This window comes from Heterocephalus glaber, unplaced genomic scaffold (assembly GCF_053883595.1).
Source record: "Heterocephalus glaber isolate CG9 unplaced genomic scaffold, H.glaber_assembly_v1.0 deba00001687, whole genome shotgun sequence".
In the NCBI taxonomy this organism is placed as follows: domain Eukaryota; kingdom Metazoa; phylum Chordata; class Mammalia; order Rodentia; family Bathyergidae; genus Heterocephalus; species Heterocephalus glaber.
The window spans coordinates 10,111,032-10,129,943 of NW_028258412.1; the positions used below are offsets into that span (position 1 = coordinate 10,111,032).

At 44.6% G+C, this 18,912-nt stretch overlaps 1 protein-coding gene across 9 annotated transcripts in view; it reads right to left on the reverse strand.

The window, feature by feature from the left end:
• Cabin1 (calcineurin binding protein 1) overlaps nt 1-18,912 on the reverse strand; it is a 146,777-nt gene that overhangs the window by 102,009 nt on the left and 25,856 nt on the right. For 8 of the 9 annotated variants that reach the window (XM_004843563.3, XM_004843565.3, XM_004843564.3 and 5 more), the window contains 7 exons: nt 18,438-18,516; nt 17,637-17,824; nt 16,363-16,515; nt 12,322-12,516; nt 8,561-8,803; nt 7,124-7,280; nt 3,540-3,655 (listed from right to left, as the gene is read on the reverse strand). In XM_004843563.3, coding sequence (XP_004843620.2) covers nt 3,540-3,655; nt 7,124-7,280; nt 8,561-8,803; nt 12,322-12,516; nt 16,363-16,515; nt 17,637-17,824; nt 18,438-18,516 — 1,131 coding nt within the window. The remainder of the gene's footprint in view (nt 1-3,539; nt 3,656-7,123; nt 7,281-8,560; nt 8,804-12,321; nt 12,517-16,362; nt 16,516-17,636; nt 17,825-18,437; nt 18,517-18,912) is intronic. The other variant, XM_013071698.3, reaches the window with a different exon arrangement.

An 18,912-nucleotide genomic window follows, 5' to 3' on the forward strand; every position in this document is an offset into this window, starting at 1 on the left:
GCAAAATTTTAAAACCCATGCAACTGCATGTTGTTCACCAATATGCAGATACAAAATAAGTATAAAACCCTGCACAAAAAGATACGCACCGTGGGCCAGGGATGCAGCTCAGCGCTATAGTGCCAGCCTGGCAAGCACAAGGCCCTGAGTTTGATTTATGGTACAAAAAAAAAAAAGATACACAGCAATTTTAATAGAGGGAGAGGAGGTAATGAAAAATATGCTACACTTCCTGTAATTTTCTATTATTAGAAGACAAGTTAGCAGCAAATATAGCAGATTGGTAACACACACAATCTGTACAGTGGTACATGTACTAAAGTGTAAAGAAAAGAACTATCCAAAAAGCAGTATAGCTGGGTGTGGTAGTGGATGCCTGTGACCCCAACCCCAGCCCTCAGGAGGCTGAGACAGAAGGATCACTGGGAGTTTGAGGCCAGCCTAGGCTACATAGTGAGTTCAAGGCCAGCCTGAACTACATAGCAAGGCCCTCCCTCAAAAAAACAAAAAACAAACAAAAAAAAGCAGTATAAACTCCACAGGATAGGAGTTATTTGAGCTGAGTGTGGATTAATGGATAGGAATTCTTCAACCTAGCTGCTGGATGTCATGGCGCATACCTTTAATCCCAGCACTCTGGGAGGCTAAAGGAGGGAGATCACTAGTTTGAGTCCAGCCTGGGCAATTAGATGAGTTAGTAATACCCTGTCAGGAAAAAAAAATAATACTAGGGACATAGCTTAGTGGTCAAGTGCCCCTGGTTTCAATCCCCAGTATGCCAAAAAAGAAAGAAAGAAAGAAAGAGAGAGAGAGAGAGAGGAGGGAGGGAGGGAGGGAGGAAGGAAGACAGACAGACAAGACTAGACTCAGCCCAAATAGAACACAGGAAAATTTTTTTTAAAAATGGAATCTGAGATTTCTCTCATAGAACATTTCACTGTATTCAAGACAACAATCCATACAAAAGGCATCCCTGATGCCAAATCGTTTGTAAGATACAATCCTTTACCTGTAGACCATGCACCTAGGACAACAGAAGAGGTAGTAAGAACGTATTCACCTTCATAACCCTCATAGCACCCAGAATGATGAATGCTCACCCAGCACTTCTGGATAAATGAATAAATTTCTGTTCACTCATTTATGCATTCATTTGAGAAATACCAACTGGCCAAGGGTCTATGTTGGTACTACTCACACCCCTAGGGATGCTTCAGACAGTAAACTGAAAAGGTCCTTGTCTCAGGGATGCCATCTGGTGGGGGAAGGATAAGACCAGAAACAAATAGGGTACCCAGTAGTAGGTGGGATAGAGTGGAGAGACCGAGACAGGCCCTGTGGAAAAGGTAAGAAGGAAAGGAAGAGCTAGTCATGCAGAACCTGGGGAAGAGTCCGCCAGGCAATTGGGGCCGGGGGATCAGAAGGAATCCCAGGTTGGGTCCTGGGTAGGAATTTTAGGAACTATAAATGAAACACAACAGTATACCACTTAATACTATCTTATACTCAACTGATACTGTCAGCTTGAATTCATGCTCCACCAAGAGATACAGACTAAGACAAACTGAGAATAGGACAATCCACTGACCCCTTCAGCCTGTTTTTCCTCCTCAGCCCCACTCCTACCAAAAACCAGCCTGAAAAGATTCTACCTCATTCTTCCAACCTGTGTAAGGGGGCTGCCTTTGTGGAGGTAACCTCATGGAAGTAGACAGCATCCCTATACTCTGTGATTGGCAGAGGGAAGAAAGACGCAATACAGACTCCACCTAACCTAACTCTTTTAAAAATGGTCTGAAGCACAGAGCTGACCCAGAGTGAGCACCTAGAGGGGGTATGGAGCTTACTGGATGGGACAGATACTCAGGTATCTGCAGATGGGGCTGGAACCTGCATGAGACACTAACCAGTTCCAGGGATATGGGTCAGATGGGTGTCCTCATCCCATGTGAGTGTTCTGCAAACTGTCAGGCCCTATACATACATGAACTCTGCATATATACTCAGTCTCCTTCAACCCACATTTACTAAGTACCTATTCTGTGCAAAGTGCTATATTAGGTACTTGGATCCAGCAATGGACCAAACTAACAAAAATCCCCCTCTCTCAGAAGTTACATTTCAGTGGAGAAGAGATATACAATAAATATAATAAAGAAGTAAAATATACGGAATGCTAGAAGGTAATAAGAGATATGGAGAAGGCATCAGACAGAGGAGGGAGGGTGCAGCTATAAAAATTATATTCATAAGGCTAGCTCAGTGGTTCCACCGCCTGCCTTGCAAGCACAAGGACATGAGTTCAATCCCCAGTACCAAAAAAAAAAATTATATTCACAGAAAAGAAGGTATAGAGCAGAACAACAATCTTCTTAAAGGCCCAGACAGTCAACATTTTAGGCCTTGAAAGGCTATACACACTGTCACTCTAGCTTCTAGATTCTGCCACTGTATTGCAAAAGCAGCCATGGTTCATATGTACATGAACGGGTATGGCTATGTCCCAATAAAACTTTATTAACAGACATCATAGACTGGGTTAGAGGCCCCTCCCTTGGTACATCCAGAATATCTGGTACTCTGTAACTTGTCTAGAACAGCTTGGTCTCCCACTTAACAAGCAGCTTTTGGGACAGGGTTCATGCTGCTTAGCCCTAGCAAGTTCAAGAAGCCAATACCAGTGAATCACCATTGGCAAATTTAAGGAAACCTGTTTATGCTCGTCAAACACTTACTGGTTGAATGAATACAGTAATATCTATTAATTAAGCAAATATGACCTGGTCTAATAAGTAGTATTTCGCATACAGGACTCAATAGAAGTTGGTGGTGATAGTGAATGCAATGATTACTTTTAAAATCATTAAGGCCTGGTTCTGTGCTCAACTAGTAACAGACTCAGTAATAACTTAGTAACTAAATCTACCTGCTAAAGAAGACCAGGTCTGAAGCTCCTGAGCCTTGGTTGCGTGAAGGTACTGCTGTATTTCAGATCTTGAATGTCCCCCAAAGGCCCATGTGATGAAGACTTGATCCCCAGCCCACGGCACTATAAGGAGGTGGTAGAACTTTTAGGAGGTAAAAGTCTCCAGGTAAGGAACTAGTGGACAAGAGGTAGGGCCTAATGGAAGGAAGCTAAGTCATTGCCTTAAAGGAGATATTGGGATTCCTAGCTCCTTCCTATTAGCTTTGTGGTCACAATAAGGTCAATAGGCAGGCTTCCTCCACTATGCACTCTCCCACCATGATGTTCTGCCTTGTCCCAGGCCTAAAGACAATGAGGGCAAATAATCATGGACTGAAACCATGAACCAATATAAACTTTTCCTCCTTTTAAGTTGAATATCTCAGGTATTTTGTCATAGTAATGAAAAGCAGACCAACACAGAAACCAAGTTCAGATTTTCTGGCAATCATATACACACAGTATGAGCTGAGCAAGCCCAAAGGACCCAGCATGGCTCTCTGTTTCCCTTTTCAATCCCTGGGCCTAACCCAACCCTGAACTAGCAGCCCATGGCCCAGAGGAAATCACTCACATAAAATCGCAGCAGAGCCCCATCTGAATTGCAGCACCAGGACCTCCTGCCCAAGTACTCATGGGCTGTGTTGAGCAGCATGAGGGAAGATGGGAGCATGGGCGTTTCTGACATCCCTGAGGAAAGACCAGATCAACAGACATAGAGTTAGCAGGAACACACACACCTCCAGGAAGGCTACAAGAGGCTCAGTTCATTCTTTTGGCCTTCTCTTTACCAATACAGCCACATATTTTTCTTTAGTTCCTTTTTTCTATTTTTAAATTGTAATGATTTGGCTGGCTTTACTAAAACACAAGTATTAAAAAGCAATTCAGGGCCGGGGATTTAGCTCAGTGGCACCACGCCTGCCTTGCAAGCGCAAGGTCCTGAGTTTGATCCCCAGTACCAAAAAAAAAAAAGGAATTCAAATCATACAGGCAAGTATAAAAAGGAATACTTCATCCACAAAAACACTAGCCTCCAGAGAAGCAATGCTGATACCGGGTGAATGTCCAAGCATCTTTCTGTGTATATGTGAGGCATTTTGAAAGGGAGGCACAAATAATTTATAACAATGGAACCCACACTACACATACCATTTCCTAAATTCTTACATTTCGGTGTACTTGAATAATACAGAAGGAAAAGGAAAAAAATGAACTACTAAATTTCAGGTATGCATGTGTTCATTACTAAATTATTACTAATTCCTTAAAACTCCTCAGTATTTTTGAATTCTGGGCTATAATCTATTAGAGGTTTATAACTAGCATTTTTAGTTGATTAAAACAGAATATAATGAGAAGAGAAAATACCAGACGGCAGCATACCAGGTAAAAATATTTCTTTCATGAAATGTTTTGTACATTTTACTATTGTTCAGACAGTCAAAACAGTATAAGCACTGTACTAAAAAAAAAAGTCAGATAATCATTAAGAAATCCAAAACATTCCAGTTTTTCATAGATCTTTCAGTTTCTTTTTTTTTTTTTTTTGGTACCGGGGATCAAACTCGGGACCTTGCACTTGCAAGGCAGGTGCCAGAACCACTGAGCTAAATCCCCAGCCCTCAGTTTTATTCTTAAAGACATCAAAATGACCATTATAGACCGAGACTTATAGGCTGAATTCGTCCGTGGTTTTTCTTCTTTTCTTTTGTCTTCAATTTTTGCATGCTATAGTCAATCTTTTCTTTTGCCACCCCCACCACCCCACCCCCGCCAGGGCAGGGGAGAATATAGGTTTTGTTCTATCTTCTGAGGAAATCCTCCTCCACTTAGGGCAGGACTTGTTACCTCCAGCTGTCAGCTCCTGCAGTGTCTGCTGCACTACAGAACTCACCTCACCTGAGGACAGCACTGCCTATGGAAGCCTACGTCCAGTGACTGAGTAAGATAGGAGTATAAAGGCCTGGTCACATCAGTCCAGCATGGGAGAACAGCTCTGATGGAAAACTGTCCACTCCAGGCTCCCTGCCAGTTGGCCAAGCTTTGTCAGGCCTGCATCACAGTTCAGCTTCTCCCTTTGCCCAACCCTGCTACCTCCTAACCTTCTTTTTGTAAGTATCAATCCCTAACAAATCATGTCTCCATATCTGCTTCCAGAGAGCTCAGTATGTGACAATGCCCTCACCAAGCCTCTCACCACCTGGTCAGAAGCGTATTTTATCCCTGAATTCATCCCTCAACTCAGTCTGGTCATGGAAGGACCCAGAAGCCCTTCTTGCTTCTGCTAAGGTCCAGGGCAATATGGACGAGCTTCTCCATCAGTATGCTCTCTACAAACAAGAGTGCCATTTGGCAAATATACAGTATTGTCTTCTCTCAGTTTGCCTAAAGGGGAACAGGAAGGAACAGAGCCACACCTGCTGCCAGTCTAACCGAGTCTTTTCTTTCTCTTTGATGTACTTTTCAAAGTTGAAGGCATTTGATCATTCTTTTTTCCTTCTTTCCTGGCAATTTTTTAAACTATATTTTGTTTGTATGATTAATTTTGAGGGAAAAGAGAATCAAGAAAAACAATAATATTATTGTAAATCTTACGTATTTTTCACTGTAAAAATCTTTTTGGAAAACAATAAAGTAGTTTGTCAAGAGCTCTAAAAACACTAATTCTCAAAACTTCATGCTAATAAAAAAAACTGAGCAGAAATAAAAGGATATGCATGAGGTGTTACCATAGAATGACCTGTAAGAAAGCAATACTGAAATCTTTCCTAAAGACTCAGCAGGTGGTCAGCTCAGTACAGGATGCGCCTTATTTCAGTATTATAAAGAAAAGACTATGGAGCAAAACGGGAACCACTACCAATAAGAGTCTAAAGGCTTTTTGCAACCTGGCCCCTCCCATATCCAATCCCCTCACCCCAGATTCCTGCTGGACTTGAAGCTCTCTGAGTCCCTGCCCACCAGGCTCCATCCCCCCAGTCTACTCTGCTTCTGCTCTTCCCTCAGTTCTTTGCCCACCCAGCACCCCTATGGGGCAGCCTCAGGTGCCCTCCTCTCAGTCAGTCTCACTGGCCTGGCACTGTCAGAAATCTCACCTATCTCCTCCCACCACGAACCTGTCAAGGCCAGAAGGGTCTTATACAGAGACTTGATATATAGTGAGCAGCTAAGAAATATCTGAGTTGTCAACAAAATTATAGAAATAGTGAATGGAAGGAGACAAATCACGTTTCCCTGGAATAACTTTTCTTTCTTTTCCACTTTTCTTGTTTTACAAACTACATACTGAGGAAAATTCCCCAATAAACATTTTTAAGTTAGTTGAATAAATGCACAAACATGTTTATTATTACAACTATATAATAGTTGGCAGGCTTATAAGCAATGTTTAAGTGTTTGTTGTCATAGTTTCTTCAATTCAACAGATTTTCTACCACTGTGCTGACCACAGTTCAAGTACTATTTCCACTAAGAGTCCCAGGTTCGCCCTCCCTTGCTTCTCAATCCCTAATGTCTGCTCATCGATTAGCACCCACCAAGGCCGGGGATTTAGCTCAGTGGTGCTGCTGCCTGGCTCGCAAGTCCAAGGTCCCGAGTTCGACCCCCGGTACCAAACAAAAAAAAAACAATTAGTACCCACCAATGCCAGGCACTGATTTGCCCTGGTGCTTCATGACTTTGTTACTTCATTTTGTCCTTGGAACAACAACTGAGGAAGGTGCCTTTATTTCCAGTATGGACATGGAGAAAAGACACTGAGATTATGTGAACTGAGAAGTAACAGTTGGGATGTGGAACCTGTGCTTGCTTCACACTGTCCTTGGCTTCTCGTGTCTCAGGCTGCCACGGGGATTGGAGGAGTCAGCATATGAGGCACTTCAAATACTCCTTGAAGCCCTTCCTTTGCCATCATTCCCTCCAGGCTGCTACCAGCACCAGACATACATGTCACATGCCACGCCTCCTGCCCACAGTGAGCTTACTGAGGGAAGAAACAGGAAAGCTTCTGGTTCTGTCAAGTGTCATGCGAAATCTTGTCATAGTGAGCCCCAGGCCTGCTTACAGTACCTGAGTAGTCTCAAGCCTTGGGGCAGAGGCCAGGGGAAAGAACATGTGGATCAGGGCCCATCCCCAACAAAGCTGTTACCAGCACACCTTCCTCCACTCGGTTCTGCAGTTGCTGCTGGTGGCACAGGGATTGGAAGGTGTCCTCCTCCTGCCAGATGATCCTGTGCAGGATGATCCAGGGCAGCACTGACGAGACATGGGGCTCCTTAGGTTCTTCCTGCACAGCCATGCTACAGTCAATGACCTGCCAGGAGACACAGGGGAGTTACAAAGGGACAAACTCTGCCCCCTGCACTCCTGAAATGAGCCCCCATGGCAGTGTCCTCTAGGAGAGTGGGGGCATGCTGCCTATGCACCCGCATTGCTCTGATATGGGAACACTGACCTAGTAGCACCCCAACTTATTATCAGACAGCGCCCCACAGCGCCCAACGACAGAGTCACGCACTATCTTCCCTCATGTCATATACAGTTACTAACTGTATAATGCAGAACAGCCTGGGAGAAGAGAGCAATTGGCCAAACTACAAATGAGCTAAAGGTCTGTCAGCTGCTGTAATGAGAACAAATACAAGAATAGGGAGTCAGAGAGGAAGAGTTAGGCAGACAAAACCAAACCCTTAAGAAGAGGTTTCTAGGTGAATGGCTGTGCTTTACCTAACACCCAAACAGGACAAGGAGTGAGGAGAGAGGACAAGGCTGTAGGCAGGGACTCCAGATGCTGGCCCAGAATGGCTGTAGCCAAAGAAGTGGAAATGGAGGGGACAAGCAGGCAGAAGGATCAGTGTACCTTGGGCACACACTACCCAGAGGGAATGTGAATGTTTTTAAGCAAGAAAGGAACACATTCATCTTTTCATCTTTTAATTTTGGAAAAGTGCCTTTGTGGCAGGTTGGTGGCTGGGCAGGAAGGGTAGATGGGCAGGAAGGAATACGGGGTGTGTGCTCTCACAGTTCATGCAAGAAGACAGCAGTGGCCTGGACTAAGGCAGAACAAGGAAGATGGAAGGGAGAAACAAAAGCTAAAGATGCAAAGAAAGTGGGTCTGGCAGGACCTGCTGATGGCCTGAGTGGAAGTTAGAGAGAGACCTGAGGGTGCCTCAGGGGATGGTTCTCTGCCTCAAAGCCTACCTGGATGATACAGGGTGCTGCAACTACCCCTCAGCTAGAAGTACCAAGGTGGCATATGTGATGGAGAGCCCTGGCAGGGAGTCAATAGGCCTGGGCTGAGCCCCTTCTCTACCTGCGCCTCCCCTCTGAACCTTTTTCCTCCCTTTGAGAGGAGTGGTCTGGGATAACTCTGTCATATCCTATGCCACACTATCTTTAACCCCCAGGTCCAACCAGCTCCAGGAAGATCTGAAGCCTATGCACATCCACTTCCTCAGGTCTCAAAAGTTTCAGCCAGAGAAGCTAATGTGTCCCCTTTGGGGTGCCTAATCACAAGCCAGGGAACTACTAAAAAAGAAAGCATCATAGCCACACACCTGCTGCAGTAGGGTGGGGTGAGGAGCCAGGGGTTACCTGGATGAGGTTGTTGGTGAGCCGGATGAGGCCAGTGGTAGAGGATGATTCCTTCAGGATACTGCCACTGCTGTCTGGAGAGAGTGCCTGCTCAATACCCAGCAGCAACTGGGTCACTGTGGCCACCCATTCCTCCTTGGCTACAGCCTCACTTGAGTTCACCATCTGCTGGACGGCCTCATTCAGAGATACCTCAGAGCATTCAAAACACTGCTGGTGATCCTTCAACCGGAGCAAGGAGTCCTGAGCATAAGAAGCAAGTTGAAAGGTACACTATGAGCTCAGCACAAGTGAGTCTCAGACTGAGATGGGGACAGTGAGGGTAGAGACAGGGAATAAGGCAAAAAAAAGGCTCCCCCAGTGCAGCATAGCCCTAGATGGTCACCTGTGTGCAAAGCCAGCATGGCATGCCACTGCCAGGGGGCTTTTAGAAAGGCACTTCACCTCTGTACCTCATCTTCCCCTCTTATAAGCAGGGTCCCTGGGAAAGAGGCCACAGAGTTGGCAAGTGGCCAAGGTGAGACTGGAACTTTAACATCTGCCGGTTCTCCCTCCCTCCAGTGCCAGGGCTGTAGAGGGGGCTGTGGAGCAGTGCAGGGGCAGGCTAGCAGGGAGAAACTGTCTCAGCAGAGGAAGGTCTGAAGCAAGGCAAGTGCAAGGGCAAATGGCCAGGCAGCACTGAAGTCATCATCTATGAGCCATCTCCTCCCCCATGCCAAGGTGGGGCCAAAGTGCTGAGCCCCTCTCAGCCTCAGCCGAACATCACCCCCTCAGAAGTAACATGAATATCCAATGAGTTGATGTGCACATCACACTCAGCACAGGGCTGGCCACATGGAAGAACTCTCTGAATATCACACAGAGTGGTTTCTTCTATTTTAAAATCTCCCTTTTTGAAGCCATCACTTTGTGCAATGAGGGGTGAGGAGGTGACTAGAATACAAGAGTACATTCCATTTAAACACCTAGGATCTCAGACTCTTTTATAACCAGCTGGTGCACAGGGAAACACAGCTTGTTTATGAATTCACAGATCTGGTGGGCCGCTTGTTGAACCAGCAGTAAGCACTTGCTGTCTGGTGCCCCACAAGGCTCAGCTCTCCCTAGAGCCCAGGCCCAGCAGTAGCTCCTGCCTACCTTGACATGTGCAGCTACCATTCTCTGGGATGTCACCAACAAGTGTGAAAGCAGAAATATCCTGCCTTTAAAATGTGCTGCAATGTCTGAAAACAGATCAAAACCTCCTCCAATTTATCTGCCCTAATTACCAGGAAAATGGAGCCTGTTTTGTTAGAAGAAGCCAGCACCCTTGAGCAAGAGGCCACTGAGGTGAGAGCTGCCTACAGAGTGTAGCTGTGGGGTCCAAACAAGCATTGAACACATAAAGGCAGATAAAGACTACTGGCCTTAAGCTACAAAAGTATTGCTGTGAAAATCAGAGACAAGGATCTGCCCAGCAGTGCTCTAATATGACACAATCCCCAGGGCTTTAGGCCAAAAAGAACTGAAAAAAACAGAAGAAAAGCTACCAACAAATACGGAGACCAAATTACCACTGACTGGGAAACATGATCAACCACCCAAACAAAAAGAAAACAATCATAACTAATGGGAATTGAGTCAAGCAGCTGGATTCCAAATAAACAGGCAAAAACCAATAGGGTTCCTATAAACTGGCAACATACAGCTAGAAAATATAATGATCAAAAAAAGATCCTTCTCGAAATAGCAACTAAAAAATATTAAGACCTAAGAATTAACTCAACAGGAAGAAAACTACACAATTATACTGAGGAACATAAAAGATCACTTTTCTAAATTGGGAGACAGCATTCATAAACCTAGAGGGTAGGATTACAAATTTGACACCCCCCACCCCCACTCCAGAGACACAAAAGGAAACAAGATAAATGTAAAACATGAATACCATTAGAAAAAAACAAGGTCAAGTGTGCTTTTTTTTTTTGGTATGGGTGATCAAACTCAGGACCTTGTGCTTTTGAGGCAGGTGGTGGAACCACTAAGTAAATCCCCGGCCCTCAAATGTGCTTTTTATCTCTGATTTTGTGTCTCTTGCCTGCCTCCCCTATGGAACATGGGTTCTATTAGAGCGGCCTTCCATCTTCCAGTGCCAATCACCCTGTGGGAGCTCAAGACATGTATGTGAAATAAGTACACAAGTATTTTTTCCAGGCTGTCTGAGCATAATAAACAAAACCACAACAAACAAAACCATAAACATATGCAAACATCAAAAGACTTCCCAACATAAAATTTCAGGGCTGGGGATGCAGATCAGTGGTAGAATGAATGCTTAGCATCCACAAGCTCTGGGTTTGATCCCCAGAACTGGGGGGAAAAAAAAAAGAACTTTTGCTTTTGTTTGTAAAAACAGATTGAAAGATGGGCCGGGGATTTAGCTATGTGGTTCTGCCACCTGCCTTGCAAGTGCAAGGACCTGAGTTCGATCCCTGGTACCAAAAAAAACAGATTAAAAGATAAATAAAAGCCACAATTTAAGAGTAAGTACCACACAGGCAAAAAATATTTACAAGATCTGATGGAAAAAAGATTAGTATCTTTAACATATAAAAAGCACACTAATAAATAAGTAAACACCTAAACAGAAATACTGAACAACAGAGAATCACTTATTTACAAAAATCGAGGGGCCGGGGATTTAGCTCAGTGGTTCCGCCGACTGCCTCACAAGTGCAAGGTCCCAAGTTTGATCCCAGGTACCCAGGTAACAAAAAAAAAAAAAAAAAAAAAAAAAAAAAATTGAGAACTTCCACAACATGTGGCCCAGGCCCCTATTGCTCTTCAGTGCCCATCTGAACAGCAGCTCCTTCCCCATCAGTGGAGCTGCCTGCCATATAAAGTAACTGATGATACTACAGGGAAAGACAATGTCGGAGTTGGGGACACCCTACAGAGGCAGCAAGGACTGGCCTCTCCTCTCCTTCCTAACCACACACATCCCCCTACCTGGGTACACTCAGTAGTCCTTCCCATACACTGCCAGTCCACAGTCTGACATGATAACTAAGGTCAGATAGATACACCTCATCCCCTGATCTCCTGTCTGACACACTCAGCCAGAGCTGGTGCTTGCCTGGTATTCTTTCTCTTCAACTATGTTATACCTGGGTGTGTGTGTGTATTACTGGGGATTGAACTCAAGTCCTTCATACTGAACTACAACCCCATTTCAGTTTTTTTGGGGGGGAGGGGGGTCTCTTTGTGAGACAGGGTCTCACAACTTAAGTTGCTAAGTTGCCTAGACTGAGCTTGAATTTGTAGTCATCCTGCCCAGCTTCTCAGAGTGCTGGGATTACAGGTGTATACCACCATACCCTTATCTTGATTCTCTACACTGCACACATATTTCATCCACTTTACATCTATTTACTAGTTGTTAAAATGCAATAAAAACAAAGATGGATGAACAAATGTGTAGACGAATGGATAACATCTTAATGTTCTTCTTTCCTTCCCTGCATGAAGAAGTGCAGAGTCAAGTGTGGGGCTCAAGTTGAGCCACACAAAACCCTAGAACTCACACTTCCAGCATCTAATATTCCCCTGGTCTTGATCAGATCACCTGTTTAGAACTTTCTGGAGGCTGAGTTGGTGGTTTAGACTTCCACTTTTCTAAGTATGTGTTCTCAAGGGCTACTCTCAGCCTCTATAGAACAAACACGTACATAAACTAAGAAGACACAAGCAGGTGTAAGGGACACAGACAAGGGAGCACACACCTGCAACAGAAGCAGCTGGGCTGGTCTTTCAGGAATGGAAGTCATAAACTCCAGGTGTTTGGCCCGGTCAAATCCACTGGTGCACAAAGTGGGGCGGAGCAGATGCACAACAGCTTTGTAGTCACCTGCCTCATACAGCCGCTGAATCTCCTCCAAGGACTGGCAGCGTTCCAGTGACTTCAGGTTCTTATCAATCTGCAAAAGGTCCAGAAATGCTGCCTGAGGGCAAACCCCTCATATCCTCCTGAATCTGGCCGATGTTTGCATTTATCCCATACAGATGAAGAAGACAAAATTAGACTCCCCACACCCACCACGGCAAAAATATTAAGACTCTTCCCTAATACATCAGTGTTCACCAAAATGTATATGCTTTTTTAAGTGTTTATATTAAGGTCAAGGCATTTCTTTAAAAACAAACACTCAAACCTAAAAACCACTGCAGAAGCAGAGAGTTTCCAGAATAGTTTCTGCCAAAATAGGACATCCTCGAAGTCACAGTTCAGCAAAACAGACTTACAGAACCACAGAGTCTCAGGCTGCCAGAGACCAAGAGACTGGGGCCAGAGGTTGGCACACATTACTGACCCAAAGAACTGTCTTTACACAGCACCTGACACAGCCCAGCACACAGACAGCAGGGCACTGCACCTGGACTTCCCCTGAAACAAACCTGAAAGAGACTGAAGGCTACAGTCAGCCAATGTACAGTGGACTCTCAAATTACAACCAGCCTAACATTTGAACAACTTGGGTTACGACTTGAATTTTAGTTTTAACTTATGACCAAAGTTTTGAGTTATGACCCAAGGCTGGCCACTTATGTGGTTGTAAACAAAGACTCATGATGCCATAAAATTGTATGTAAGTGTACATAAGTGTCAGTCCGAGCCCAGATGCATGAGTTTGTGGATGTGATTTCAGTCAGTGATTTATATAATCACTATAATTACTGCTATCAAAATGGCCCCCACAAAGCTAGAAAAGAAGATAGGGAAGGTAAGAAAGCAATCACAATCGAAAAGGGAATTGTGGAGAAATATGAAAGTGGCGTTCATTTGACCAATCTCACTATTGTGTACCACATGTCAAAATCCACCATCCTGACAATCGGTTTTTTTGGTTTTTTGAGACAGTGTCTCACTATGTAGTTGTCCCTGGCCTTGAACTCACTATGTAATCCAGGCCGGCATCAAACTCATAGCAATCCTGGTGCCTCAGCATCTTGAGTGCTGCGATTACAGGCATGAGCCACCACACCACACATCTTGACAATCTTACAGAGAAAAGATTTGTATAAGGAAGCTAGTGCTGCTAAAGGTGCTTCTCAAATTAGTTAAGTCATGATCAACAGTGTTAGATGAGGTAGAAAAGCTATTATTAGTGTGGCTAAACAAAAGGCAGATGGCAGGTCATATCCTATGTGAGTCTATAATTCGTGAAAAAGCTAGGGCTATAAATGCAGATCTTATAAAGGACAATCCATCAATGAGTGATAATGGTGAAACATTTCGTGCCAGTAAGGGGTGGTTTCACAATGATAAAGCAAGGGCCAGGGATTTAGCTCAGTGGCACTGTGCCTGCCTTGCAAGTGCAAGGTCCTGAGTTTGATCCCCGTACTGGAAAAAAAAATCTGACACAATGATAAAGTGAGAACTGGGGTTCATAGCATAATTGGGCATGGTGAAGCAGCCAGTGCTGATAAAAGGACTGCTGAAAATTACATACACCACTTCAAAACAATGGCACAGAGAAAGTTTTCAATTGTGATGAAACTGGCCTTTTTTGGAAGAAAATGCCCAGGAGGCTATACATTACCCAGAAAGAGAAGAAAATGCCAGGCTGTAAGCCTATGACAGGCTAACCTTATTGCTATGTGTCAATGCAAGTGGTCACAAGATAAAGCTTCTCTTGGTTTACCACTCTGAGGCCCCCTAGAGTGTTCAGAAAACATAAAGTCAGGGCCAGGGATTTAGCTCAGTGGTTCCACCGCCTGCTTCGAAAGCACAAGGTCCTGAGTTCAATCCACATAAAGTCATGATGAATAGGCTAAGGGTCACATGGAAATCAATGCAAAAGGCTGGGTAACAAGAGTACTTTTTCTTGAGTGGATCAGGGAGGCTTTCTGTCCTACTGTTAAGAAATAACTAGAGGACAAAGGTTTACCACTCAAGGCTCTCCTCATCATGGACCAAGCTCCTGCTCACTTACAAGATTTGGAAGAAGAATTGGCTGAAAAATTCTCATGCCTCTCATTGGAGTTCCTCCCACCTGATACAACTCTCCTCTATTGCAGCCTATGGAACAGCAGTTTATAGCTAACTTTAAGAAGCTATACACCAAGAAACTGTTCCTAAAGTGCTTCCAGATGGTCTCAGATACAGATTTAACCCTTGAAGAGTTCTGGAAAGAACATTACAACATCCTTTCCTGTGTGGGGTTAAATGAAAAATCCTGGGCCAATGTCTCTCTAAGGATACTGAGATAACCCTAGAAGAAAGTGTGGCCTAAAATTATATAGGAGAGAGACTGTGAAGGCTTTGTAGAGGAGCCTGAGCCTTCAATTAACTCTGTGGTTGATGACACTGTCACTCTAGCAGAGTCCATAGGCTTGCAGGTAGACAGTGGTGAGGTTGAGGAACTCATAGAGGAACACGTAGAGAAACTGTCTACAGAGGAACTTCAGCAACTACTGCCTCAGAAACAGAGAATAGCAGCTGAGGAGCTTTCTGAAGAGGAGGGGGAGTATCAACAATCAGTGCAACAAACTTCTTCTTCTGAAATAAAGGAAATCCTGCAAAAATGAACACAGCTATAAATATTTGTCTTTTTCCCCCCGTACCAGGAATCTAACTCAGGATCTTGTGCTTGCCAGGCAGGCACAGTGCCACTGAGCTAAATCCCCAGCCCTAGCTACAAACATTTGTAGAGAAGACCCATCCAGATAGAGAAAAAGCCAATTGTTCTATTCACTTGCTTAATGACAATGTCATGTTATACTACAGAAAAATTTTAAAGAAAAGGCAGAAACAGACAACCTTAGACCAGTTTTTAGTTCTGAAAAGGTTGAGACCTAGTGAGTCAGAAGCAGGTCCTAGTGGGCTACAGACTCCCCCAAGGAGAGAAAGGACACCAGAGAGCCAGATTCCTGATGTTCTTATGGAAGGGGATGCTCCTTCCAAACAATACCCACCTTCCATTTGATCCTCCCTTCCTGCAAGCCAAAGATGTCAACTTGAATGGTGAGTACAGTATGAATTTGTTGTTTCTGGTAAACTAGGCACATTTTATAACTTTTTGGTGAATACACTAGGAAAACTATTGATGTTTCTGGTAAATTACACACATTACACAACCCTTTTTTATTATGAAAAGGTGCCTTGGGAGGTTCAGAATGTATTATGGGTATTTCCATTATTTCTTATGGAAGGGCCAGGGATTTAGCTCAGTAGCATAGCACCTGCCTGGCAAGCTCAGAGCTCCTGAGTTCAATCCCCGGTGTCAAAAAAAAAACTCTTCTGGGAAAAATAGTCTTGACTTGTTGAGTTACAACCAGCCCTCATGAAGGAACTGAGTTCATAAGTCAAAGGTCCACTGTAGACACAGCACAGATGTGATCTATGGCAGGGCTGAGGCTGCACAATGAGAAAAGTGCCAAAAGGATGCATGCACTGTGCACTGCTGTTCCAGCCCCGTGGCCAGATCAGCACTGGTCTGCATCAGCTAACATTTCCCTCCAGATCTTCGAGGGCAGCTACCACTCAAACCAAAAGAGCCGGGCAAGAGACATGCTATTGGAAGCTTTCAGGCCTGCCACTTAGACAGGGAAGAATGCCATCAGGGGAGAATGCCATCAGGAAGTCCATGAACCCTAGTGTGCCAGAGCTGCCTCTCCTAAGCCTCTCCTGCCTTCCTTGCAGGAGCCCTGCTCAGCACATGGGCAGCTCTCTCACTCCTCAGTGGCAGGTCAGGCCTGGTCTAACTGGGCCAATTCAGAATCAATCTTTGACCAAGAAAACATCATTAAAAACTTCCACTCACCTCCTCCAGGGAAACAACAGAGTCATTGTGGAGGTTGGGCAGTCGGATGATAATATCCCCTTGCTCGCCCCCTGTCTCTGCCTGGATTGCAGTAGAGCTCTGGAGCATTTCTGTGCAGATGTCATAGTTCTCCAGGGCCTGCTCCATGTCTCCCTAATCAGAACAAATACAAAATCAATATTATATGCCACAGAGATGAACTAAGATTAATAATATCAACAAGAATGACAAAGGAGAAAGAGGAATTACAGGAGGAGGAGGGAGCAGGGAGTGAAAGGGATTAAAAAAAGAAACAAGCTATATTATTCACATGTACCCACTCACAAAGATGACTGTAAAATGCATGTACTGTAAACACATACTAATACATTTTTTTAAAGAATTAAAAGAGATAGTGCAAACAAAAGAAAAATGGAAAGACAGACAATTAAGGGGCAAAAGACAGGATACTAATTGCACTGTGCCAAGGTCCTCACATTACTGATCTCACTAAATTGTGAGTGCTCAGGGCAAGGTTTTAATTCAATTATTTCTATATCCCCTTAAAAAGGGCCTAGCACAGAACTAGAGCTCAACAAATATTTGTTGACTAACTGAATGAGTGGATGAATGAATGATCCACACCAAAACTCTGTGAGGGGAAGCATTATTAACCCTATGTTAAGGTGAGGACACTAAAAATTCTTGAACAAGGCCAGGTATCTAGTGGAGCCAGGATTAGAACCTAAAACCATCCTAATTCTAGAACTGTATTCCTCACATTAAACAGTGTTATTTCCCTCAGACAGAAATGCTGCTGCTGAGACCCTGGCTATCTTTGGTTCATGCTACCACAGGGCACCAGGTACCACCCAGTACTAGGTGTGGACTAACAGCCAACATATCCTGGGTTTTCCAGAAGTTTTCCTAGAACTCTCACAAAATAGGTGGACAATTCCCTCCTAGAAGCTTCTACCTCTGTTCATCTACTTACTTGGGCTCTCTCAGGAAATATAAAAAGTAGTTAAGCAAGGCAATCTTGAGATGGGGTCTATCAGGGTATCTAAAGCTCTGTGGTTGAGGTGAGGTACTTTACAGACTAGGAGCCCGATTTACATTTCTGACATGCTGACAATTCAATACCATATCCCACTTCCTCATGCCAAGCCCAGTGCCTAGGTAGGTTCTATGTATGCACACATGCACTCACACACAGGTCCTCAATATGACCAATTTTCTATATACCCTATCAGGTACCAGGGCATGTTCCCCAAGGTCCAGACAATGAAACCAACCTGCAACGCCAAGAAACGAGCCTTTAGCCAGTAAACACGGACCACAAACTCCAGCCAGCCATCCTCAAATAGGTCACGCTGGGATGAGGCAAATGACAGCTGCAGGAGGTCACCCAGACAGTGGGTTCCTGGGAAGTCAGAACCAAACCTGCCATTTACCACACCAGCAGGGCAGTTCCGAGGAGACACTGAAAAGCATCAGGTCTACAAGTCACCTTCATGTGCAGCATCCAAATGCCCTTCTGCTCCCCAGAGGTTACTCTCAGCCCTCACCACATCGACCCTCAATCTCCATGGGTACCCTTAGCCCCTTGGAGCCTTACAGCCCCCTGAACATCAAGCAACAGAGATCAGACCAATCAGGGAGAGATGCAGAAAACCTGAGGGCGAGCAGGGGTACCAATTTTACAGACTTTGAGCACATCTCCATTCTGCCAGGGGCATAGTTGAAAAGTCAGAATGAACTAAATCATCTGGAAAAATTACTTCATTACCCATGAAGAACTGAGTAGTCACTCTGAAACTGAGATCTAGCTTCCTTTAATCCTGAGTAATAGCAAAAGCAAAAGCAGGCAAGTGGCTCCCTCTGCGGGGGACAGCTACTGTTAACCACTTCCTGAGTGTCCAGGAGATTTCTCTGGGACCCTGGAATGTGTCTGGGAGCCTAACAAACCAACTTCAGGAAATATGCCTGCTGCAGACATTAAGTCCAAAGTCCATGACTCAGCCTCCCTGCTTTAACTTCCTCCAGCCTGCTAAGGTTCAGAACATTACTCTACCAATGAACACAAAGCCACCTACCTGCAGAGCTTCTGCCTTTGGTTAGCAGCCACTGGTCCAGTTGGAGCTCCATGCAGGAGAGAGACATCAGCATCATGTCCTACAGGACAGGCACATGAAAGCCAGGAACAGTCACAAAAGTTTCCCAAAGCACTGGGGGAGGAAGGCTACATTAAAATTTACTTTTTAATAAAACATGATTCTTTCTTCTATCTACTTTCCACTTCCTAAGTGATAAGAGGTACATGGATCTATAGTGGGATAAGACTTGAGAGGGGCAGGAGACCTGTCTTCAGAGTCCTGAGAAACCATCCTTATGGAAGAGGCAGCCCTGTCACTTGCCGTGTGTCAGGCCAGATGTTACATCTACACTACAGTGCTGGGTGCATGGGGGTATATCATACACAGGGTCATCAAGGAAGCTGAGGCTCAAAGAGGCAACTGCTAACAGGAAAAACTGAGAAATGATCACCTGGTTTGCCTGGCAACCAAAGCC